This window comes from Drosophila teissieri, chromosome X (assembly GCF_016746235.2).
Source record: "Drosophila teissieri strain GT53w chromosome X, Prin_Dtei_1.1, whole genome shotgun sequence".
Taxonomy (NCBI): Eukaryota; Metazoa; Arthropoda; class Insecta; order Diptera; family Drosophilidae; genus Drosophila; species Drosophila teissieri.
Genome location: NC_053034.1, coordinates 18,505,031 through 18,532,299, shown reverse-complemented (window position 1 = coordinate 18,532,299; position 27,269 = coordinate 18,505,031). Strand labels below are relative to the sequence as shown.

At 41.7% G+C, this 27,269-nt stretch overlaps 3 protein-coding genes and 1 long non-coding RNA gene across 8 annotated transcripts in view; 3 read left to right on the top strand and 1 right to left on the bottom strand.

Annotated features, from left to right (window-relative positions):
- Positions 1-27,269, bottom strand: part of LOC122623049 (eye-specific diacylglycerol kinase) — a 109,671-nt gene that overhangs the window by 31,919 nt on the left and 50,483 nt on the right. The window lies entirely within an intron of this gene.
- LOC122623059 overlaps positions 1-27,269 on the top strand; it is a 131,131-nt gene that overhangs the window by 54,486 nt on the left and 49,376 nt on the right. The gene's annotated exons all lie outside the window — the stretch shown is intronic.
- On the top strand, positions 8,897-9,589 carry LOC122623054. The gene is made up of 2 exons (XM_043801964.1): positions 8,897-8,962; positions 9,065-9,589. Exons 1-2 carry the CDS (start codon positions 8,897-8,899, stop codon positions 9,587-9,589), a joined length of 591 nt encoding a protein of 196 aa, XP_043657899.1.
- On the top strand, positions 18,038-19,161 carry LOC122623053 (farnesol dehydrogenase). The gene is made up of 2 exons (XM_043801963.1): positions 18,038-18,626; positions 18,828-19,161. The coding sequence occupies exons 1-2, from the start codon at positions 18,054-18,056 to the stop codon at positions 19,002-19,004; spliced, it is 750 nt and encodes a 249-aa protein (XP_043657898.1). The 5' UTR covers positions 18,038-18,053; the 3' UTR covers positions 19,005-19,161.

Sequence of the window (27,269 nt, the reverse complement as noted above, 5' to 3'; positions counted from 1 at the left end):
AAACTTGTTATGGGCCAGGTGCTAATCAATTTTTAAGCAGCTTCAACAACAAACAGAGCAGCCCCCCTCTCCGCATTTCCCTTTGATTTCTTCCTCTTCGTCTTCGTCGATTTGGTTGGCAAGTGAAGAAATTTCCATGCGCTCAGTTAGAAATCGAGTTCAGTTGTTCGTCAATTTCCAACTCGAGCGGTTCTGCAAGCATGGAAATTAGTTTTTCATATTTTTTTAAGTGCCCTCAAGTCCAAGTGTTTTGATGTATTGATCGTTTGCTCCTCGTTAGACAAATAATGAATTTGGCAAGATGTCGGAATAGCTGAGAGCACAGCGGATCGAGCCTTTGACCGTCCGAAAAAATGTGAATATTTTTTAAAAGCGGCTATGCCTCATCTAGTCAATTGCATTACTTTGACTCTATCAGCGCTGGAGGCTAACAAATGAAACTATTATTTGAACAGTGTACGAGTAGTTATTATAGCGACAAAGGTGCCATGGTTTAGTAAGTAATTAAAGGAATTAATCTTGTAAGGAATGGCTTTCGTTTTAGGCTCAATATTTGATAATTGCCCATCCTGCGGCGAATTCAATTGTTCGCCAGCTTATTGGTGCAATTATGCAGGACATGTTGCAACATGGGGTCTATTTTGAAGGGTATTTGCTGAGCATAATGCTCATTAGGCTCATTACATGCCTGCCAAGCAGCTTACAATGGATGGAAGTGGCAAACAGTATGGGATAAACACCGGATTACGCCCACACTGATTGCACTTTCACAGGATTTGTGGGTGGGGCAGTGGGGCAGGGGGATCCGTTATCTCATCAGCTCTCAGTTCTGAGCTCCGAGTTCTGAGTTCTCGGCACTACGACGCACAACAATGGACTGCAGTTTATTGTAATATCCATTGAAAGAGCCAACAGCGAATGCAATCAACATCCGTCTGGGGCCTTCTAACTTTTTCCATTAACACACAAAAGGAACGTCAGTCCACCTCCCCACTCCCCACCTCCCTCTCCCCCCATCCTGATGTGTATTCGGATATATCCTGGATAAATACGATATATATATATAGATATAGTAATGAGTGCTTGACAGGGGCCGTAGTTGCCATAAGTTTTCGGCACACATCTAGATTCTAGAAGCGCCTAGCGTTCTTCGTCACAAACTTGGTGGCGTAATCTCTGCGTCTCCACTAATTAGCCAAGTCGCTTTCAATTGCGAAACTTTTCAGTTAACTCGGATAGAGCCAAGATGAATGTTGACGTTTGGCCCAAAGCAATATATATGTATATGTATATGCTAAACACTGAACTAGGGGAAAACTGAACTGGGGTGTGGGTTTAAACGCTCCATAAATAATGCCACGCCGAAAAGTTCAAGGAGCTGCCATAATTGACTAATCTAGAACTAAGATTAGTGATTCCACGAATAAATTTCACCATGTGCGTCAAGGAAATATATATACATATACTACATATACATAATGCCATCTACGATTTTCTCATTTTGCTTGGGTTTAGCATTTCAATTTCGGGAGCAAACAAGCTGGCCCATTGATAGCCCATCGGATCTGATAGCTGATTAACTTGTCCCAAAACAGAATGTCAGCAAACACTTTCAACGTTGTCTGCTGTTGGTTGGTTGGTTTGTTTGTTTGTTTGTCGCCGAGTGTGGGAACTTCTCCTCCCCCTCTTCCTGCCCCCAAAAAACACCGACATGCAATAACAGGCGAAACAATAACACCAGAAACACCAGTAACACCAGAAACACCAAAAGCAGTAGAAGCAGCCACCCTGGCCAGATGACAAGTAACTGGGGCCAAAGCGAAAGGCAAACAACAATTAAGCGCATAAACTGGGGGATAATCCTGCCATGGGGCCAACTATGGAGCACTGAGTACTGGGATACTGCGATACTGGGATCTGAGCACTGGGACAAGCTGGAGAAAAACAATTTCCATAAACATTAACAAAACCGTTTCGGTAGCATAATCAAGTTCAGCATCGAGTTTCCAAGTCTCCGGCAGACACAATCTAATTGTAAATGATGTGGGACAGTGTTGCACACTGGGGTAGAATTAATACAAATTATTATTATTATTATATTAATACTATCAATAAAATTAAATTACTAATTATGCATAATTCCTATCATATTTTATATGGCTTTAAAGCATAAATTAGGTTTTAATTGTTGATGAAATTCTAATCTAAAACAAAACTCATTTTATATTTGCTTCTAGCAAGTAATATGATAAATTTTAATTATACCGAATTAAATGATAGCGAGCTGAATTCCCAGCGCTATTCACACGTCCGCCACTGTATGTGTACACTGTTGGAAAAACTTTGTCCGGAACGGCACGGCACGGCACGGAACAAAAGTCCAAAATTGATCGGCATTATTCAATGGGATTTATGTATGCAGCCCCGAGTGGCCGAAAAACTTTTATTTATTTACAATTTGTTGCCATTTGTTTCAGTTGGCCAACTTTCGCAAATGTCCCTGGGACAGTGGCTGCAAAAAGTTAGCTGACTAAACACTAAACACGCCGCAAATTTATGCCGCTCAACTTGGGCACCAACTTTTCAGTCTCCATTTCAGTTTTCCGATTCAGTTTCCGTAGCCGTTTTATTATTTTTTCCCATCTTTTTTTTTCGTGTTTCGTTTTTGCGCCTCAACGTGTTATTTATTTTCAGCACTTGAATAAATGTATCAGTTACACATGTGTGAGTAGTGGCTACGGCCTTGACTAAAAGTGGGCGGATGGGTGCGACACGGGGTGAAAGTGTATGAAACTGGGTGAAAGTGGGTGAAAGCAGGGTGAAAGCAGAGCGAAAGCACAGGGCAGGAGCAACAGGCGCATGAATCATGGGTGACACATGAGTGTGGCGCCGCAATTGAGTTGTAATTCATTTGCGAATGGATGCAAAGTTCTCGGTGCGAATGAGCAATTGAATGGCAAATAATTCTCGCCGCTTCTCGGGATTATTCATTGCGTCCTTTGCCAGGATTTACCGTGGCTCAAAAGGTGCCGAGTTATGCGACCTTTAGATATGCAACATTTGTTGGTTTAAGCTTCAATGTTATATGCGTTTAAATGCATGATTATATTTACCGAAAAATATTATATTTTTGCAGGTCAGAATATGCAAAATAATGTAACAAAATAGAGTAGCCATTTTTGAATACAGTTCCATTGAAAATTTAACTACGAGCTCAACGAGGATTAATAGTGTTTATGCTTTCGCATAAATTGAGCGTAAATTGCTTATTGCATTGTTTGCACAAGTTACTTAAATATTAAACAATAATCTACAATTAAAGTCTCCTTTTTGGTACTCGAATCAAATTACCAATGCAATGCAATACAACATTTTTTACGAATGTAATTAAAAATGAATTGCTTAATAAGCAAATTAAAATACGTAAAATGCACTTGAAATGCAGCATATGCATACAAAAGTCGAGCTGAATAATTGATAAGTGACTCGATGGGCAAACCATTTGTTGCTCAAATATGTTAATGGACAGGATGGTGGAGCATTGGGATATACACACATATGTATATGTCGATTTTTCGTCTGAAATAACCAATGAACCAATGCGATCGAGCGACGCTCATCCGGTTGTCGGGAAAATCCAAATCGCTGGAAAATTGTGCTCGAAATTAGGTTTATGGTTGCCACATTTAATGGGCGGCGCCCGAGAGTATACAATATTCATGCGGGCACTAAAAGCATCGGGATCCCAGGGAAAATACTCGATTCGTCGTATCCAACTGGCTGTTGCTGTGTTGTTCGGTAATTACAATGAATTAATAAACATAACGCATAATGCGACACACAAGTGGCGGACGGAATGCCGACCAAGTTGCCATCATCACCACCTGTAAAATGAAAAACCCGGCAAAAGTCCAAACGACAATTGCACTTGTAATTTGTGTCAATTATTCAGCGCACTCATTCGCAGGCAGGAAGCACTGAAAACATTCCGCAAATCGACTTTTCTCTACATTTTTTAACCGCTAACCGCGTTGCACACACACTTGCACACTCAAAGCGCTTTTCCAGATTTCATTACTTTGCATTTGCCAACTCATTTCGATCAAGCAGCCAAAACTATCAAAGTTTTACCACGTAAATTGTTTGCAACAAAAAAACAAAAATGCGCTTGAACAACAAATGAAATGAACTGTCTTTTCTTATTATTTTCGGTCGAATTAATGTTTTGTAAATAAAAGTTGGATGTTGTCACAACAATGAAGCAAAGTGACAATGACTATTATTTTAGCTTGATTAAATCTTTTCCCTGAAATCATTTTCATCAGATGCAGTCACAAATGAAATTAACTGTCTGCACCAATTATTTCAGCTCGAATAGCCATTAAAGTTGATCAATTTAAAGAATTGTTTTTTAACTCTTTTAATACAATTTGGTATTGATTATTCAAAGAGCAGTCAGATCATATGGCATTAGTATATCTATACTTTTAGAGATTTCAGTTGGCATTTGGATGGGCATTTTTTGCAACCTTTTCGTTCACTTTCCTGCTTACTGCCCAGCCATTTTCCTCTATTCTCGCCACTCGGCATCAGCGTTAACCCATAATTCTGCCCTCGGCTGTCTGGTTCCGTTAACGCCGGGGTTGAGTACTCGCACTCGTTCTCCGGCTAATTAAAGTCACGGCCGGACTCACTTGGTCCCCGGACATTGGCTTCTGTTCCTGTCCCTGTTCCTGTCCCGCTGCTCGTTGCAATTAATTCCAACATAAATTTGCACTTCTCATCACAGATGTGTGTGTGGGTGTGTCTGTGTGTGTGTTTCTGTGGGTGTGTGTGTGTTTTCCCCAACCGCCTTACCCTACCAGCAACTAGGATTCCCCATAAAACCGCACTCCCATACCAACATACCATGGAGAGCAGCCTTTCACACATCTGAGTGACCTTGGGCGTGGCAGCGCCTCCGCTTCCGTTTCCGTTCCGCTCCCATTGCCGTTCTATGTAGTGGCAAACCCCAACTGTTGCACCTCGATGTTATTATTGCCGCTGACCCAATTTGCCACCACTTCTTCCTCCTGCCGCATCACTCGCAGTGCCAATAAATTCTCATACCAAACAACACGGAATATACATATGTATGAATGTAGGAGTATGCATGAAAGACAAAGGTACGAGGGCCGACAATTTAATGGCCACGTGCACGCTGCTCCCTTTCGAGTTTAATATTTTCTCTTTTATTTTTTGTTTTTTTTTTGGGCGTCCTACATCATAGTCCCGAGTTCAGGGTGATTAAATGAAATTTACGAGTACTTCGTAGCTGCTGCTACTGCTGTGTGGGTTTTGCATAGGTTCGAGCAGCGAATGCTGTCAGAGATTGATGTGCTGTGTGTTTGTGTTTCGTCCTGCCGTTTGGTCAAGGGAATTTCGTCCTGGGACCGAGCTGCAAATCCATTATTAACTGGCCTACGCTGCGTATGCGTGATATGCGGGAATACTAGTTCTGGATAATTGCCGAATCGCCAGATGTTCGCTGGCAGAAGTATGCATGTCGAGCTAATTTCGCCAGCTGTCTATTTACTGGATCACGTGGCGTATGCGCAATGTGCGAGTGGCATATGCAAATTTGAGTAGATTCATGCAAAAAAAAAAGAGTCGAGATTTTGCCCAGCATTAATCAATTCAAAGTCCAGTTTCAGGACTCGTAAGTAGCCAGGATTAGTAAAGAGCAAAGATATTTTGCCCAAAGCTTTTGCTTAGTGCGAATTCCGAGAAGCGCTTTAATTGAATTTCCTATGTTCCCATAAAGAATTTCAATTAGTTGGCGAAGATGCGATTAAAGCTGCTTAAAGGCTTGAAATTCCAACGAATTTGAGACTTTTGTAGTCAATCTTTATTAAATATCTTTGAGTATAATTAACTTCAGAAAATCCCACCGTCCGTCCAAGGATATCCATTTATTAATTTGACAATGGCAACCTCAATCGTAAGCTCATACTTTCGCATGGATTACCACACATTTGCAGGGACCCAACTCATCAGAAAATCCTCAACAGTGGTCCATTGGACTTTTGCTGCTTTTGGTGCTTTTGGTGCTTTTGCCGCCTGTCGAGTCCTGTCGATGGGATGTTATTCAAAATCCAATAATAAGCCCAACAATTATGCAGGACAGGCAATAAAGTGCAAAGCAGCGTGTTCCCCACAGTAAATACAACGCCGGGGAAATGGCGACGAAATAAATGTGATGCGATGGTCCAAAACTACAACTGACAGCACGAGGTGGCTGTTGAGCTGAGGGGGCTGGGGGGATTGTGGAAATTCAGCGAGGAAAAATCGAGGAAAATAGAGGAGAGTGAAGAAAGGGGGGCCTGGCTGGTACCATGTTTATGAGCTGCAATGGCGACGCGTTGACAGCTTTTGGTCAGGACATCGCTTCGTATGCCCCATGTCCTGGGGGCTTTCCTCACATTTTCCACTTCCACTTCTCATTTTCCTCCTTTTTCCTCATTTTTCCTCCTTTCTCTCTTTTAGTGCTTCTGTTTTTTACGAGTGGGCATGCGAGAGTGTGTTTTTACGACGAGCAGCCAGTTTATTGCAAGTGTCGGCCTCGTCTGGGGTTATTAAAGTTTCAGCCAAGCATTTGGTGTGAAGTCGCATTGCGAATTGGTCTTCGTGGCGGCGTTGCATCCACAATTCCCACTCGTTATTTTATTGCTGAAAAGTGCAATCATAAAACGTTCAAGGCCCCCAATGCCCCAATGCAGTGCAACGAATAGAAGCTAACAGGCAAACAGGCAAACAGGGAGCAAATATCTGCGAAATTGGTCATCACTTAGCTATTTCTCGCCATATGCAAAGGACAAAATCTAGAGGGGGATGTATTAAATAAATAAAATACAGGAAAATATAAAACTAATATTAAACAACTAATAGAACACTCTTAAGCATTAGGGTTCTAAGAGTATAACTTAAGTAATTACGAAGGCGACTGCATATTTGTGATAAAATAAACATTCCGCTTTGTGTACCTCTGTGCATGAAAACCATCCAGGAAAAGCGGCAAAGACCGGAGGAAAAGCGGCTGGGGAAATGGGCTTGTTTTTCCCCAATGCTGTCATTTCTTTAGCCGCAAACAAAAAACTCCCTGTTCAGTTCTCCGAAATGGCTTTGTGCATTTGAAATGTGCACTTGCTTAGAATATGTGTACTCCCATTTTCCAAGACTGAAATTTCCCTGGCAAAAAGTGGAGGTCAGCAAATAATGCTGGACAATCGTCCGATCGTCCAACTAAAAGCCCATAAAAGCCTATTGACACAATTCAAAGAACAAAAACCAAAGAAACAAAAAGGAGCAGAGAAACAAGAGATATAGATAAATTCTACACTTCTAAATGGCTTTTTCGACCATTTCCAGCCAAGTCGGACCGCCACGAATGAAGTTCCAGTGGCTATTTGAAAATTAAGGGGAAAGCGCAGAGGAAAAGCGATAAAATGTTCAATGGCTAATGGGAAATAGGAAAAAGAAAACCGTTTGCTGTGTGAATGTGACAAGCGAAACGGTATTTTTAATGGCGAGTTAAGTGAAACGTTTTTTCTAGTTTGCTCGTTTGGAGTTTAGAGTGTCAAGGAAATCTGTTCAAATAGCTAGAAAGCCACAGATAAAGGTGCTTGAAAGTATGCAACAGATATTCATTCCTGGCATTTATTAAATTATTGGCAACGGAAAGGAAAGCAAGGAAAGGCCCTCAATGGCCGATGAGTATGTGTATAAATGTTTCATTTGCAGCTCATTACCGGTAATATCATTACGTTCAGCTTTAATTAAGTCATTAATACAATTAGGTTAGCTACACAGCCACCAGAGTATTGGCGGACAATGGCTATCACGAGTGAAATGAAGGGAATCACAAAGCCGATAGAAAATGAAGCCTGATGGACAGACAAGTTTCGCCAATGCCACTCAAATCCCAAATCGCTGTGAAGCCGATGATGCCGATGATGCCGATGATGGCGGAAAAGCGCGAAAAAGCGCCTCAAAATTCCAATGTCATGCAAATATTTGCATTTGCCGGGGAAATAACTGAAAATGTAAATATGAGAAGTGAGTCGAGGCGGGACAAAAGGAAGTGACAGCCTCACGTGCTCGAGGATGTACTGGGAATCCGTGCTGGAAAGTGGAAAGTCGAAAGTGAAAAGGGAAAAGTGAGGAGTGAAAAGTGGATAGTGGATTTCAATGCATTGTTCGGTCCATTGATGTCGTGCAGCGAGGACAGGCAAACAAATAAGCCGGAAACGGATCGTGGAAATGTACACACACTTCTACTACATATATGCTGCGAAAAGTGTAACGGAAAGCCGGGAAAGCAGCCCAGCTGGTGGAAATATCAGAAGCTAAAGGAAAGCTGCATAAAGGAAAAGCCACAGGCGAAAAGTTCAGCATATGCACAATATAACTTTAAGCATTAAGGATAACACCATGTTTGCCAAGCAACATTTGTGTGCTGTGGACCACAACCCAAACAAACAGTGGCCCAAAAATGTTGACATTTCTATTACACATTCAAAAAAAAAAAGAAAAAAAAACCAACTGGTTAGCAATTTGAGGTCTCCGCTGATAATGTGTCGTTTATTCGTTTGGGCACTTTTGGGGGTCAAGCCGAAAGGTTTGTACTCCGCCGTTTGGTGTCGGGTTGTAATCCATATAACCCACAATCCAGAAACTCTGCTCAAACAATTATTTGGCAATTAACCCGTAATTTCAATCGCACTGATACAATTGAGGTGTGACAAATCACGCGAATTATCATTAGCTGCAATTACTGAATCACTTTGCTATCGCGCCGTAGCTCGTTATTTATGCGTTCAGTTGCCTTTTTATTCGTGTGCCGCGCACTCTGCAGATAATGGGATTTTATAGAAATTTATTGGGTTTCATAACTCTGTTTGGTTTCCTGCAATTAACAAAGCAGGTGAAACAAATTAAACAGTTTGCACATCCCGCAATTTTAAAATGGCGCACAAAGTGGATTGTACATAGTTTGAGCAATTTGATAATTGATTTTATATCACAGCACTGCTACATGATGAAGTTTGTGGGCGCCAGGTCCTGGGACACGCCCAGCTACGGCCTGAAGCTCAACATGTTCGAGAAGAACAACTCGATGTCGTCGGTGACCACGGTGCGGCAGGACGTGGCCATCCCGCTGTGGCACCTCGTCCTCCTGCAACATCCGCGCAAGCGGAGCGCCGCATCCGCAACGCGAGCGGAACTTCCGCGCACCCTGTACAATGGCACGACGAAAACGTGCGACTTCTGGAAATACATTCGCCACGTGTCCGCGTGGAACAACGTGGCCAAGCTGATACTCTCCAAGGGCGCCAGCAACATGAGTCTCGGCTGCCCCCTGAAGACGGGCGTATACGTAATGAACCGCATCCAAGTGCCGCCGGAGACGACGATCCTGAAGTTCATGTACCACCCGAACACGCTGTACACCCTGGAGGGCACCGTCTACTCCCTGAACCCCAAGGACAAGGTCACCAAGAAGGCCCTGTGCTACTACGAGATCAATGCCACCATCTTCAAGTCTTGTTGAGCAAATGCGAAAGGTTGCAGTGCACCTTAGATCACTTTAAAATGCTTTTTTTTGAGAATATTAAGTTATGGTTGTTAGCATGGGCGTAATTTAAGAAGGAAACTTAAATGAGCTTATCTTTGGTATTATAAGCAATCTATTTTAACTAATTACCAGTTTTTTTTGTAGATTCATAGTTTAATTAGAAATTAAAGTCGAAGCAAATGCTACTCTACGAACTTCCCCCTTCGCTTGTAAAGTTGTGCTCTTCAATTGTCAGAGGGTCTGGTCGAGATTGAGATTGAGGTTGAAGTTGAAGTGGGGTTAAGGCAGTTGAAAGCCGTGCGTGTCGCACGTCAGCGGAGGATTTTTAATTAAGTGCGAAATAAAAGTGGAAGGGAAAATTTATACCGGCAACGTGTATACGTGGAAATCCAAGTGGCAGAAACCACAAATCAGCAGCGGGAGAAATATATTCATTCGCGTTGCAGGCGTGCAGCAGTGGTTTTAAGTTTCCCGATGCATTTCTGTATTTAAAGAACTTGGTTTCGGATATGCATTCATTTACTGATTGCAGTAAAAGTTGCAGTTACACGATACTTTTGCATGGCAAATTCAAATGGCTGATTAAAAGCAGCAGAAGCTCGTTTATGTGCTCGTTTATGTAAATAATAATGTATATTCGTCGATATTCAATATGCTCAATTTTTATTTTCAATTTTGTGCGACGCGCTTCAAATATTTATTCAACCATCCGGCAATTGGCCATTTCGATCGTGGGAATGAGCGACTGGTCACAAAATTGCGGCCATCTTATTGCACATTTGCATTCTGCATTTTGCATTTCGCATGACCGCACGCACTTTCGCGCCACAATTGAAAATTTGAAAAAGTGCAGCTACGTGCATATGTCCCCCATTTTCCATGCGAATTCGTAATCAATTTTCGGTGCATTTGCTAATTATTGTGGGTTCAGGTCCGCAAATGACACGATTACATTTTGAAATCAGCTCGAGCAGCAATAAAAAGTAATTAAATTCAGAGTGGGATGAGTTCCTTTTTCCCGCGTGGCTAAGAAAACAATTGGGTTAAGAATAAACAGAACAGCACACGAACCTCAAGTCAACCGACTGAATGAAAGAGTGAACGAATGACTAACTGACTAAATGACTCCAGGTGGAAACGCCCCAACCTTTGCTGCCTGGGCCTGGTTCACCTGGAATCCCGAGCCCTCCGGCAATTGGCATAAAATATGCGGCGCTTGCATGCCAGAGACTTATTATTAAAGCATAAAATTTGCATGCAAGCCGCAAAGCCATGGCGACCTAACCTATATTGTATATACATTTTAAACTGTTGCGGTTGCCATGATAGTGGCTCGAAAAAATGGATTTCAACGTGTAGCAAACATACAAAATACATTGAAGGCTTGACAAGTGCAAGCTATTTAGAAATATTTATAGTTTCCAATTCATTTGCATACTCTTAAATGGTGGAACATTATTTTTTGAGTTTAAAACTCCTTTGCAACACTGTTGCAGACACCCCGCTTTCATTACTATAATTGTGACTCCAACTGTGTGCATAAACGCCGCAGAATAAGCAAGAGGGGCACGCCCTCTTTCTGGGGCGGGGCAGATGGCAAGATATATAAATACGTGCCTGTTTGTACATTTATGTGGCGTTTGGCAATTTGAACTCGTGAATTATGCACGGAGCAGTCAGCAAAGACAATGCCCCCCACAAAAAACAAAAAAAGGGAGTTCCCCGTGGCTCGTGATGTGCGAATGGGAGTGGGAATTCGGAGCTGGGAGTTGGGAGTTGGCATTAGACAAATTTGGCCAGTTTATTTACGGGCAGAGCAGTTAGGGGGCCAGTCACAGATGCTAACACTCAGTAGATTGGAAGCGATTTGGGGGCGGGGCTGTCTCCGGGCGGTGATTTGTGGGCTGCCGCTAAATGGGCATCCAGTGTTGGTAAGCGCCAATTGGAGTTCACTAGAATATAGCAACCTTTTCAAGCACTGAACATACTTGCTGTTATTTTACACATTTTATATATAAGTTGCAGTATAAGTAAGCAATATAATTTCCATGCCACCACAAGTTCCCTAATAAGCCAATTACGTCGGCTCACTGCTAATGACATTTGGCAACACGGCGTGTTTGATTGCTCGAATTTCTTGAATTCGTTGAATTCGTTGTACTGGCGACTTAATTACGGTTCGAACTCTTTTCAGGCTGCACATGCAGCTAGTCATTTCAGCGGATGCCATGGCAACCACGGCCAAATGGACGGCTATTAAAAAGCATCCTGCGAAAAGGATGTCAGGGGTCCGAGCAAAGTGCCCAGAAAGTCAGTTTGATTTGCTGAAAAAGTTTCTCTCGAGTTTCTTTCAGTCGGCACTAATAATTCATAATTGGCGAGTATAGTCTGGCATTTTGCTGCAGTAATCAGCATATCAAACGGACGACTGCAATCACGGAATAAATTACTTGGGAATTAATATTAAATGGCCAGAGCAAAAGCGGAACTGCAGACAATAAAGCATGAAGTGAATGCACAACTTTGATAAAGAGCCGGATATCCCGTAGTTTTGACATTTAGGTTACAAAACAATCACTAGTTTGATCACAAGAATAGAACTTATGGTCCAAAAATAAAATGTCATAGCTCGTATTTGAAATCACAATCAAGCTGTGTTCAAATCTAGGAACTCTATTGTGCGATTTTTTGGAAAATTGCATTTAAAAAATCTATTTTTATGAAAATTGGTAGTAGGGATTAATAATTAGTTTTACAAAGCAGTAAAAGGTCAAGCTGTGTGACTTTGTTTAGCAAGGTTATGATGAAAAATCCGGATGAGATTAAAACCATAGTTTAACTTTAACAGTTAGTAGTTCAAGTTTTTAAACCATAGTTGTGAGTAAACATTTAGTGTCCCTACTAGAAAATACTTCATAAAATTTTAATGTAATATGCGTTTATTTCCAGCTGGTTTGTTTAATACAAGTGCACATTCATTGTACCAGCGCCCACATTTTGCGAGTGTGCAAATTGTGGGCAAATTGTGGGCGGTATGTGGGTGGTATGTGGGCGGTACCGCTCAGCGGGAGCGGTAGATGCAGCAGTACCGCTCCAGTGAAACGCTGTGAACCGGAAGTGACGACAGCAACGGACAACGCCTAAAAGCATACCGCCGAATGTTATTTCTTTATTTGTTACGCTCGCCTGATTTTATTTTTAATTATCCGGTGCAGGCGGTGGAAATTAATTCCGCGAATGGCAAGCCAACATGCACAAACTATAAAGAAATGCGCATATTAAAAGTCAGCCAAAGCGCGCAAGTATGTGGGCGAATCAACAAAAAAATATATATGATATTTAAATATCAATACAGACTGCATATGCACTGACATATTGATGTTGATGTGGTATTTACCTTCCTGATGAGCAGTCGTTAGCTTAAATCTGCCATTTGGGAAGCTGGGAATAGGTACCATCTTTAACCCTTGGACGGTCATTAGGCATCTGGCCAATTAATTGTACATTTCACAGTCAGCATCATTAGGCAAGGGCTTTCAGTATTTATATGTTTATTTTCACCTGGCACAATCAGTGACAATTTGCCATCCACCAGTGATGAGAAGAAGATCAAGTTATGATTTTCCAAAATCGGTTAATTAACATGAAAACTCCATACTTTGTTGGCATATGAAATGATTAGAATGCCGAACAAAGCGGTAGGATTTGAATAATCCAATTCGGGGAAATGGACATCGTAGTCGGGGATTACTAGACCGTTCCTCGGATCGGTTAGATTCGTCGGAAAATTCTCGGCCGGGCCTGCGGCTGGATGTTACGGTTGCTATTCGCTTGACAAGTAAAAAGCATAAATCCAACATACACACATACCTACACACAGAGTCGCCCTTTATTCTATTTTTTTTTTTGGTTTTTTTCGTTCTCCTAGCAGTTTCCTTTCTGGGCATTTTCTGGTAATTAGAGTTTCATGTTGCGCAGCACAAAAACAGGCGGCGGAAGTTGCTAGCCAACGAAACAGGCTAGGTGGAAAATGAGAACGTGTTGCTTAATTACACGCATTGCCAAATATCACACATACGCCGTGTGGCCGCAAGCGAAACCTTCAAAGCACAACAACAGCGCAGAAATAAAAATGTAACATTTCTACCAGCCGAGCTGCCTCAAAAGGTGAGATTTCTGAATGCCCTTTAATATTTTGAAAGTTAATGGGCTTTTTTCTGCAATATTTAAGGAACTATTCACCTAAAGATACGATATTAATAGTATAACTTATTTTCTAGCTAACAAACTATTCTATGGAAATGGTGTAGCCTTTAATGAAATATCAAAGTAAGACTGAGCTCGATAGTAACTTCTAGAATTCCAGCTAAAGACATCGAGGGTGAGGCCCAAAGTCGATAACCCTAAATGGCCAAAAGCAAATGCAATTTGGCTAAGGGAAGTGAAAGGAGCTCGCTGACTTAGTACTTAGCGGTGCAGGCGAGTCACGGCCATATTCAGATTACACGATACCAGCCGATGCCACGCCCACTCCCCGGGGGAGTATCCCCTTTGGGGGCGGAGGGTATCCCTCAGCACGTCGCACATTAATGGCCCTACAACAAAAAACAAAAAAAAAGAAAAATAAAACAAAAAAAAAAAGAGAGCCGGCACAAAATAATTGTTTTCAGTTGAGCAATAATTTTCTATACCCTTCGCTTCCCCACTACAGCCCCACCATTTGCCCCCAATATAGCTTGTCAGTGGGCGTGGCCGTGCAGTGTACTTTATTTGGCCCAGCAAATTGAGTTAAGTGTAAAAGGCGAAACAGAAAATATTAGAGAAATGCCAAAATGCAAGGCAGGCTAAGCTGAAGGGCCAAGCCCAAGCCCAACTGCGCTAAAACTGGGTGAAAATGTCTGAAAAGCGGGAAAGTGGAAAAGCGGAAAAGCGGAAGTGGAACACTTGCCTGCTTGTCCACCTTTTTTAGCCAAAAGGATGGGTTAATTAACCCATCGTCCAGCGGCCAACTAATCTAAATGATTTGTGGGCCGAGCCAGGAAGAAGTTTTAAATGTAAATTAGGGGTATGAAGGCAGTATGCTAAATACTTTACAAAAAAAAGTTTCATATTTATGCATTTATTGTTGCTTTAGATACCGAATGTTGGCAGCGTAATTTGTCTATTAGGGCTTTAATGACAGGATTGCAAATACAATGATGTAATTTTAATGCCCCCAACCAGGCGCGATCTTAACGCTCATTATCTGCCAAGTTGCCCCACCACCACTTATTTTCTTGGCCAACACCAGTACCAACACGTATATTTATATGTGCGGATTAATGAGGCCACAAAATGAGCTTCTAAATGACCAACAAAAGGAGGAAAAACCAGTGAAATGGCAGGCAGGGCAGAGAGAAAAGCTAACACGGGGAAAAACCGAAAAACATTGTTGCCGCAATTGTCTTGTCCTGTGAGTAGATTTCCCTGTTATTGTTTGGCCTTTGCTTTACTGGACCTTACTTCTGTACTCTGCTCACATTCATTACACACACAAAGGGAAAGGTTTGAGGAAAATGAATGGAAAGTGGGCGGAAAATGGGTGGAAAATGTAGGGCCGACATTGTTGCATCGTGGAGCCCGCCGTATTCAGCGTTAATTTTATGGATCCTGTTCAACTTAAGCAGCACATGAATCTCGTCCACCCATTCCGCCTCCGCCAGGATGCTCCATCATACCCACTAATGGCTGAAGGTCCTGGAAAAACCCACGCTATTCACCCTGCATTCATCCTACATTCACCCTGCATTCACCCTGCATTTGCCCGCATTCACAATGCAAAATGATAATAAAAATGAAAGGAAATAAACACAGCAACCTCCTAAAGCGCAGCGGCAACGCCAAACTCCTTTTAAGCACAAGAATTATTATCCTGCTGGCCTTCGGAGCTTCGGAGGCTCCTTTATTTTGCAGGCAGTTTTCCACACTGCTGAAAATCCACTGTACACTGTGCAAGTGTAAAGTTGATCGCATAAAAATAGAAAGGAATCAACTTTCCATGGAAAGTCGGCGCCCAAAGGGAACCGTTTGCCGTTGGCCAGTGGTCAAGGGATTTGCCGACCAACGCTGTTTGGTCATAGGTTTAGCTTTGATTTCGGCTTGATTCTCTAAGCGGTTTTATGCCCTAAAATTGAATCAAAATCGCAGAGAGCACGTGAAAAGGGCCACAAGGGAATTAAAGGCTTGAACATTTTGGAAGGATAAAAGTAACAGCATTTCATAACCAAATTTATACACTAGAGAATAAACAATTGCAATATTTTATTTAATAAGAAACCTTCTGCAGAATGTATTTACTTTTTGGCAGCCCACATTGTTGTTCTATAATATTCTCAAATTCCATTCACTAATTACAAACTCATCTTAAGAAATGTAAAACCATTTTTGGTTTATTAATGGGAAAACTGAATCCCAGTGAAAACTAATTTCTTTGGCATAAGTGGGTAGAAAAAGCCTTAATTGCAATCCAATGCTGTTGCTGCTTGTTAATAATTAAATTGAATTAATTGCTATGTAAGAAAGTAATAAAAAAATATATTTGCAAACCCTTTTAATTAGTGAATACCAGCAACTGATATTTGAAACCAATTTGTGCATTTCATTACTACATTTACAATAATATCAAATCCACTTTGTGCTCTTTCGCTAGAAGTCAATATTTATTTTCAATTTGACTTGTTTTCATTTCAGCCATGTTGTCACTGACAGCAAAGCATCAAAGAGTGGTTTAATTTCAGTCCATTCAATTTATAAGCTTATCCTATGCAACTACTATTTTTGAGTTTTTTTTTAAGTTTTATTTTAGTTTTAGTTCTGGTGTTTGTTTGACAGCCGACAGTTAAAACATCAAGAGTTCCATGGTTTTTATGGCGTACACATGTTCAATTGAAATCACATCAGTGTGAGTACAAAGAACTCTTCAATCTTGTTTAAATAAATTATGCCGTAAAATGTAGAGTACCAAAAGAAGAGGTTGTAAAAAATGAGGTAGATAAAGGTGAAGACATTCGGCTAACGATCTGCACGTTTCGATTTAAATTGAGTGAGTGAGCGAGTGAGGGCGAAAAATTGGAACAAATTGTATGGGAGAGATCCAAACAAATTGCTGGGTATCAATTTAATGGTGCATGCTGTATTGATGAGCCACTCGGATGGATGGTTAATCAGAATTGCTGACGGAATGGACAATTTGTATGTCCTTAGACGAGGTTGTCGCTGCATGTTTATGGCATAGTTTGTTTTGCCAAAGCGCTTTCTGTCATCATTTGCGTGAGTAATTGCATGATAAAGTGCTGGCAAAATGGCCACAGTTGTGATTTGATGGGCATTGGCACTTGCAACATGTTGCAACTGGATGCGGCGCGTGGAGAAAAGCGGGGATTTCCCCTTTGTTGCCGCCGTATTGTTGCCATTTAAGCATCTCTTGAATGTTACGAGCGGACATTAAAAAAAAGCCAGCGGTGCTGCACAAAAATATGTCAAGCGTGTGTGCGGGCGATAAACCCGTCACACACACACTAGCACACCGCTGCAGTATTGCACATGTGTGTGTGTATCTGTGTGGGCCATAACTTGAGGCGCCATTTAACTGCATTGCGTGCTGGCCCTTTTAATGGCCCGTCTTAAATGCATGGGAAAACGAAACGAGGCGAGGGGGCGACTAAAAAACTCCTGTTGCAAACTGCAGGCCCCTAAAAACAAGAAATCGAAATAAATTGCTCCAAATAAAAGATATTAATAGACCATTTAACGTTTTTGTGCAAACCCTTAAGAATTAAACTATATTTAAGCCATTGAAATCTTCGCTGAAAGCTGAACATGATATTATCATATACTTATATATATACCATATGATTTTAGGCTATGTTTTAATGGTTTTAATGAATGTTTTTATGTTTTTGTTAAATTCCCATATGAACAAATGTTTCTTAAGGCCTTGAATGAATGGTTATCACGTTGAATTCATTGGGGTTGATAGGCCGAAACAACATCTGTTGTCAGCAGCCCGCCGATCGGATGGTCCGTTCCAAGGAGCGAAAGACACGTCATGCGAACCACGTTTACATGCTTTCAAAGTACACTGAGAAAAAGAGCTCAACAGTTACATAAAAGTAGGTAGGATAAAAGTAGTAAGCTATAAGGTAGGCACGCAACTGAAAACTGAAGATAAAAGTAGTAAGATATAAGTAGGTACGCAACTGAAAACCTTTTAAAATACAGATTAGACTTCATGCGGCACATGAATGATGTTGTTGATGGCGTAATCACGTCGGGAATTTCTCTCAGTGCACGCAGAGAGCGCTATCACCAGAGAGCGGCGCTGCGATAATGCACATAACCCATATATAACCCGCTCATCGGTTGTACGCCGGACTCAGTTGATCACCGGAATTCGTGAGCGATGGATCGTTGGCAGAATCGCGTGGCCGTAATCAGTGGCGCCAGTTCCGGAATCGGAGCTGCCTGTGCCCGCCTCTTAGTGGCCGCCGGTCTGCAGGTGGTGGGCTTGGCCCGGCGCACCGATCGCCTGGAGCAGCTGCGCCAATCGCTGCCGGAGGAGCAGAGGAGGCGCTTCCATCAGCACAAGTGCGATGTGTCGCAGGAGCTGCAGGTGGACAGTGCCTTCGAGTGGATCGAGAGGGAGCTGGGCGGCATCGATGTGCTGATCAACAATGCCGGCATCGTGCTGGGTGGCCAGCTGCTCGATATGCCCACCCGGGACATCAGCAACACCCTGCAGACGAATCTCATGGGCAGCATCTACTGCACCAAACTGGCTGCCGGCAGCATGAGACGCCGCCAGGTGGCCGGGCACCTGATCTTCGTGAACAGCACGGCCGGAGTGGCCGGCTATAAGCCGGATCCGGCGGACGAAAGCCTCAATGCCTACACGCCCAGCAAATGCGCCCTGACTGCCGTGCAAGAGATCTGCAGACAGGAGCTGATCACTCAAGGCTCCAGGATCAAGACCACGGTGAGCAAAAGTTGATCAATAACAAAAGAAAAACCATTTACCAGCTTGGAACTTTGCAAGAGGCACCTGCTCAAACATAAAATACTATGTCGATAAGCACAGCTGCTTTGATACAGTACCAACGCGTTATAAAGGTCAATTGGTATTCATCTTTGTAACTAATGAGTGAATAATAGTTGAACAAATTCCCCATTCCTGCAGAGCATCAACCCCGGCTGGGTGGCCACCGAGATCGTGCCGGACGAGACGAAGGCCAAGCTGGGCGAGGTGATCCTCCAGGCGGACGACGTGGCCCAGGCCGTACTGTACGCCCTCTCCACTCCGCCGCACACTCAGGTGGAGCAGATAACGCTGAGGGCGGTGGGCGAGTACTTCTGATTTCTGCTTTCTGATTGCCCCAGAGATTAGGCAATCGACTTGCAGTGGAACATCGTGCAGTAAAAATCAAATAAAGGCGAACGACCCGACCCGACATGGCACACAAACACAAACTCGGAGGCAGCCATTTGGTTTGCCACAAAACTGTTTGCTCTCACCTCGTTTCGTTTTATTTTTATTGCGGTGTTTTAGTTGCGTATATGTGCTCAGCACCTTTCCGCAAGCCAAATAAATAATTCAGTTTTCTAGACCAACAATGCAACGGGTGGAATTGGGGGAATTGGTGGAATTGGTGGCATTGGTGGTATTGGTGGAATTGGTGGCATTAGTGGTATTGCTGGAATTGGTGGCGTTGCAAGGAGAGGCACATGTAGTATTTGCCTAGCCCTGCTAAAAAATTTATAATCGCATACAGCAATTGGGGTCTTTATAATGGCATAGTCGATAGAGTCATCGAACGGAAGCTCTTAATAAATGGCCAAGTGTCCCAATGGACGGCACTTCTAGCTTGCGGTTAATGGAGCTTGAAATAATATTCCGAAAGCCCTTTTTAATGGGGCATATATTATTTATACAAGTTTCAGTGGTCGACGCAAATGCATTGTTTGATAAATTAGTTTCATCAATATTTTAGCTGTGGCCTCTTTCGCTTTTTGATTCAATTATATTAAGTAAAGTTCTAGGCTCGGCCTCTAAAGTCACTTGACTCGCACTTTTAACGTAAATCGAATTAGGAACAAATGATTGCGTATACGCAAGCAGATTTTGGACAACTTTATTTAATCCATTTAGGACATTGACATGCATTTGGTTTCATGTGATTAAATTAAGTCATGTGTCCACCACCAAGCGATCAAAAAAAGAAAACAAACTTTGAGATATGCTCTTAGTTGTGGCCAAAATAGTTTGGCCAGACAAACTTTTGTGTGTGGATGTGTGTGTGAAAGTTGTTTGCTGCCACAGCCACATAATCAAAGAATTAATTTTAAAATCTATTTGCTTTCTGGCAATTGTGCGAGTAAATTCTCGAAAACTCGCAGCCAACCAGCCAACCAGCCATCCTGCCATGCGGATGAATGGCCACTTGGGCTTAGTCGAGTTGAGTATTACGTATACGCACATTACGTATACGCAACGTTCGCGACACGATTTGGTACTTAGGACCACAGCCTCAGTGGGGCATGTAATTGCACTCGCTTGCGAGGCTCTGAGGCTTTCGAGACGAAAAATTAACAAATTTCCAACATTAGGGCCGCCAACTTTCACGAGTTTGTGGTCTCAAGTCAAAAATTTGGGGCAAGGCATCATGTACAGCATCCATATTATCGCAACGTAATTATTTTATTTCATTTAAGCTTCAGCGCTTAAACAAAAGTTTTTCCACACAGTCCGTTTTTTTATCCCCCCATTTTAATGCTCATATTTCAACGGAGAGGAGAAAACTTTTTTGCAACCTTTAATGACAGAACAACATCACATCTGCGCCCTTCGCCAAACTCTGTTGCCATTTTCGTGGCATCTCTGAATGGGAAGATTATTTCTAGCGAAGTAAAATTAAATTAATTTCCGCTAAGTCTGCATTCAAAAGTGAATAGAGTTTTTTGTTTGTATTTATTAATCAAGCTTATACATTCGAAATTTCCTATGATATATTATATTACTTGCATAAAGGACAACTGTGTTCTTGGAAGGAAAGGATTTGCGTTGCCAAATTCGCCGACTGCCAGTTCAGAAGTTTCTTTTTGTTTGACAGATACCCCGGAAAAAACCCACAGATGCTTCGCACTTCACTCATTTCCGGCATTTTGTTTTAATTAAATTTATAACAAATGTCATCCTGCCAGCCAGCATGCGAAATATGTTCCCCCATTTTCCTTAGACGTTGAAAGCCAACAGATTAGACTCATATTCATATAGCTTTGCAGCAGATTAAACGATATTTATGCACAGTATTTATTGATAAACTGCAAACTGACTTCGAAGAACTAGGTTTAGTATTTGAAACTCCTAATATATTACTTCAAATTGTAAAAATATTCCCTACGAATGCCAGAGACCTACTTCAACATTGTTTTACGCACATATTTTCATTGGATCAGCAGATTTTGTGGACATTTTGGATTTTATTTGTAGCCGAGAATGCCAACGAAGACTTAAATGCAATTTAAACACGTAGAGCGCTTTCACATGAGAGGCGGACATGTTTTCCCTGGCTTAACCCGTTTAAGTGAAATTCATTTCTGGCCAGACTCGCAGTGGAGATGCATGGGATATTTCGGTGGCGCAAGCAGCCAACAATATGCAACATGTTTATGGCATTTTTGCCCTTGGCCCTCCAGTTATTTTTGGATTTGAAACGCCTCCCCACTTCCTCACTTCGCCACCTGTGTGTGTGTGTGCAGCTCAATTGAGGAAATTTTGGGTCCAGAGGATTTTGCCTGGTCCTTTCGCCTCCTACCTACCTACATACATACATATGTACATGTACTTCTACATATCTGCAGTGCGGAAGCTGCTGTGGTTGCCGGCTAGTTTTGGTGTTTTGAGCAGCTTTTCCTGCTATCGACATTTACTTTATGACACAAAACGCCCACAGGCACTCTCGGAACTCTCTGTTTGGGACAATTGTGGCATACTCGTATACTCGTATGTGCTGACCTGACCTTTGGCTCCGTGGCCGGTTTGCATTCGAGGTGAATTCCCAGAAATTAAAACCGGGCATCCATCAAAAGCCAATTCTGGCCTACACTCCGGCCTTGGAGCGGTGGCAAACTTTTGAATCCGTTTTGCCGGCTGCAAAAGGACTTGATTGAAATTTGCGGTGGCTTTATTAGCAGCCAAATGAATATGATTTTCTCGATTTTCCTTGACATGAGCGACATTGAAAAATTGACATACGTAGAAAAATAATAACCATTAATATTTCAGTTCGATTTCCAGCGAAGTGAGTTATATTTGGTAACCGCAAAGGTAATGAAATGCTTTAGAAATCACTTGGGGCTTGAAAAACACCTAGAAATTATTAAAGTTAGTGTAAATTCTACTTAATCGCAAGCCACTTACAACCTACATCGCCCTTAATCAAGTGCAATTAGGAGCATATATTTTTCGTGATTGCCCTTTCGTTGGATGTCAATCAAAATTGATCCATGGGCGTCAGTTTGGAATGGGTGTGTGCATTTTCCGACCTCATTCGGGTGAAAATTCGGTCATGCTCAAAGTGCTCAGCCATCATCGTCATTGTCAGGCAATTTGCAAGCTAAACAAAGGCAAACAATAAGTGCCAAGAAAATTGCCAAACAGTGTCCCATAATCATCATTATCATCATCATCATTATCATCATCATCATGGCCGGCTGCAGTCGGTATTTCAGATTTTCTGATTGATGAGGTTTTTAGCTCGAGCCCTAGAAAGCCAATCCCCGATTGCCACTGCCACATAGTAGATTCCCCAGGTGCACTCTCTCAACTTTCTGCGGCTGAAGCAGGCAAGTTGGTGGCAAAAATTTAATAAAATCCACACACACACGCAGTTCAAATAGTTCAAATGGCTCAAATAGTGCAGCTCCCACTGCTCGAGACAATCAAACTGCACAAATATTACAACAAGGCGAGAGAATCTGCAGTTTTGCATGCCTGCGAAAACATTGACAATCCGGTTGGCAAACACGTTCCGTTTACTTTGCATTTGCATTTAATGAAGCAAAAACATAGCCGCTGGATGACTTGAATTGCTACAAGTTCACAAGTTCACTGTATTCCCGACTGGTATCAGGAATATTCAGCAGCATACCACTAATCGGCCATTCTGCAGTAATTGGCACAGCATTATTGTGCCCAAAGCATTCGAGAGGATTTGTAAGCGAAATGTGCATATCATGCGATTATAAACCAAATACTTCCCATTTGATTGCTCTAAATATTTAAAAACTAATAGATAGATAAAAGAAACAGAAGGCAACATTGCTTCTATAAAGAAAATACTACATAGAAGTACATTTAGTTTTCGCTCAGTGCAAAGTGGTTGGTGCAGTGGGAGGGCAATTACATTCGTTGCTATTGAATTACTCTCGTGCCCACACATGCATGCACTCCTGCGTCTGCGGCAAAAAAGGGCGGAAAATATAAAATCCGGAACAGGGAGTCCGCCCGGAGAACCCCGAGAATCCGGATCCGTGCCACGTTTGCGGGATGCACGGTGCACGGTGCACGGTGCACGTTGCACGGCGATGACGGCGCGTGCGGCATATTAGCTTTTTGCCCTTGCACATAATTTGCAGCATAACGTTTCGTTTACATGATTAAGAACTTTTCGCTTTTCGCTTTTCACTTTTCTTCTCGGCTGCTTTGTGCACAGCACCGCGAACTAAACGAATCAAATGAGCGGGTTAAGGGTCCTGAAGGGCGAAACTTGTAGCCTGAACCATTTGAATTGTAAGCTGGGCAGGCAGAAATACTCCAGAAAATACTCCAAGCCCAAAGTTTTGCAGCCTTTTCCCATTATAATCATAAAGTTTTGCCGCTTCCCCCGCTTTTGTGTGCTATTTCATTTGCTTTTCGGTGTTAGTCAAGAACCCTTAGTTTTTTGTTTTTTTGCTTTTTTTGTTTTTTTCCTCGCCACCCCCCTCAAACGCCCAAGAACTCGCACAACAACTTTGCATATTTAAGTCAAATATGTTAATGGCAATGGGTATTTGGTTAGGCTGAATGAGCGGAAATAAGCGGAGCAAAACTCACAAGTCCGCAGGGAATATTTTTGAGCTTCAAATTTAATAAGGTAATTTATTTGAAACTGCTGCGGCAGTTAGTTACACTTTGAGCCACCGAAAGTTGAGCTGCCTATGAAAGCAGAAGTAAATAAAGAGCTTAATCTAGTTAAAAAGCCGTCGATAAAGAACGCCACCAATTACCACTCAAGTAACTCAAACACAACTAACTGCATTTGCTGCGCTTCTCAGTGCGCACATTTCGGAAATTAAATGCAACTCCTTGAGCTCCTTGAGCCCGCACTCAAGTTGATCCTTGAACTTGGGAGCCGTTCCCCTTCCCCTTCCCGTTGCCGTTGACTTGGCGAGGTGGAGTGGGTTTTGCAGCAGCGCTCAGATGATTCTAAGCCGCTTAGTGGCGACACAAAAGTCACCAGCACGAATATGTGGACATAACAATGAGAACTGAGAAATGAGAAATGAAAAATGAGAACTGAGAAATGAGAAATGGAGGAGTGACGGCGGCCCAGCTTCCGTTTCCGCTTTCTGCAGTCGCTTCCGCCGCTCGAGGCTTTTGCCGCCAAGACGATATCCCTTTAAAGCATAATACACTTTAAGCACTTATACTTCTTTTCTCTTCTTCCCTTCGATTTTATTTTTCCCTACCCATGTTGATTTTCCCCATTTATAAAGTTAAAGCAATAAATGTAACGTATACGCCATCGATTACTGCACAATTATTGAGGGCTCGTCTTCCGTTCACCTGCCTCACTCAGCTGACACTCAAATTCACACCGGCCAATTGGAAAAATGCGCTTTAAGGCAGCTACGAAATGAAATATGTTATGTATGTATATTTCCATGACTTTCTACCATTAACTGGTATTTATTTATTGTTCCACATGAACATGTGCAGAAAGTAATATTCAAATTGATTGTATTTTTTGGTCAGTAATAAAATTCAATACAGTTATTTATTCAATTCTCATATTCTACCAAAATATACATATATGGCTGAAACTGTTGAGCAAATGGGAAAAATGCTGCATAAAATGTATAAAAACCAGAACGGCTTCTTTAATTTCAAACGCAATAAATAAGGATATTACTCTTTATTACAAAGTGCAGTGCTTTATTTGTTCGAAAGCTATAAATATGGGTCTATTTGTAGACCAGAAAGAGGGAAAAACGTGGCTTAACATTTTAATTTTCTGACACACGAATAGAAGTGCAAATAGGTACTGGCCGGAATAAATGAATATTTATGGCACTGTCAAAGGCGAAAATGGCCAGTTATAAATACCAAATGTAAAAATACAATTTTGTGGGTGTCTTCTTTGGGGCAGCAATGGTAATATCCTTTTAGCAGTTAGCAGTTTAAGCCATGCACACTGCACTTTTAAATGCTGGTGCACAAAAGGACCCGCACTTTACAAAGGAAAAAGGGATGGGCTTGTAAGGATAGATGGATGGATGGATAGATAGATAGATGGATGGATGGATGGTTGGAAGGAGTGAAATGTATCCAAGTGGGCAGAAAAAGAGCCTTGAGCAAGTGATTTGCATGCCAAATTGATGATAGTTTGTTGATAGTCTGTTGATTTTTCCCTGTTCCTTGCTCCTTTTAGGTTTTTTTTTTACTACCATTAAGCTGATTTGATGCGAGCCCTGTGCGGCAGTCTATTTGTGTAAGTATAATCGATTTATCGAAATGCAATGATAAATATGAAAATGCTTTCAGCTCTAATGAAATGCATGCAGGCCTTCACTTTTTCACGACGTGCTTCAATTAGCCTTTGATTTGCAAGTTGAACTGCATATTTCGGGATGATAGGGATTTAATTAATTCATTTACGTGTTATATCACTATCAGGCATTCATGGTAACTGCAATATAGTTGCCGCACATTTTAAGGGCAATAGAGAAAATCTAGAAAATCTAGAAAATTCAAAGGATAAAGTTACTCGACTCTCTGTTGTCTGCGAGCAAGCCTATCATTTTGCAGCGCAGTGAGGTCAAAAGGTTGCAAGTTGATGGGCGTGTCAAGGCGGGGCCAAACTCGTAGCAAAGTTTTTAATTTCTAATAACGATACCGAGCCCGAGTTGCCAGCTGCTAGCTGCTAGCTGCTCTCAACTAAATTGCCAAAAGTGCAAAGCAAAAGGCAATAAAAACAAAGCCGGGCTAATTGCTAGTGCGTTGAGTGAGTGCACTTAGGTTGGGTCAACTTTTGATCGAAGTTATTTGCACTAATTAAAAATCCATCACGTAATGAAGACAAAGTTGGATGCATGCAACCGGATACCTGGGGGCCACAAAACCAATTTTGTCAATTCAAAAGGTGCCCGGCCATCAATTAATTAGCCAAATAGTCGACCAACATCAAGACCACTGCTAAAGCGTTATTAAGATTGTTATTTACACATCATGTACTGAATTTATGCTTACCAATCTATCGTACAATAAAACAAAAAGGGTACACAAAACACATTTCACTTAAATGACAGCTCTTGGACAAATTTACACTGATATTCGGGCCAGACAATGGGCTAATGGCAATGATAAGAACTTTTCGTGATAGCTATATGATGATTAATTGCGCTCATAACATTGTAAATAAGTTGGAATTGCACAATGAAAATGAAACATGGTAAATTAAGTAATAATGCTAATGCTGAAACTGAATCTGAAGCTGAAACTGAATCGGTATCTGAATCTGAAGCTGAATCTGTTTGAATACAGTCAAGCTCAATCACAAATTCTGTTGATATTTCGTTGCAAATTCTATTAGTTTGCGGATTGACGGACATACAAATTGAACAAAAATTTGTTCAATAAGCAAATTGATTATGTAGCACTCCTTGCCAGCCATTTGCACACAAATACATGTATCCGTATAAATATACATACATAAAGACATATTTATTCGCCTTGGGCATGAAAAGGACCATTCAAAAATTGTCCAAGCATGGCAGACGATGAATGGGGAAAATGCGGAAAATCTACTCGAGTGGGGGGAAAACCATTTGTGGACCACTAGACAAAATTAGCTAGAGAATCGCTTAGTAATGGCATTTTCATAAATTTATCTCCGTAAATGCGTATTTATATAAGCATATTTTGTGGAAATCATTCGATGGGCTCCGCTTTTTGCGTTCAACGTTACAATTCAAATATTTGGCTGGTCGGCCATTGTTTTTGAAGCAACTTTTCATTTATTTATTTAAATTTTCATTATTCATTTGACGTCACTGAATCTCATTTCGCTTCGCTTCGATTTGTTTCATTTTCACTTCCCGGTTGCTTTTCACTATCTCTCTCTCCCTCTCTCTCTCTCACTTCACATTTTGTCGCCTCATTTCCCCCCGTTTTTCCGCCGGTTTTTCCTTTGTTTTATTGATTACGCACATTTGAAAATCAATCAGCGAGCCAATCGCTCGGGCCCATTGACTGAAGTTTTGTTTATTTGTTCATTTTCCAGTCACTTTTTTCTGAGTGCGCCCGATTCTTTAATGTTTTTGGCCTGGGCAAGCACTTTGCTCCTAATGGCCAAAAATCGAG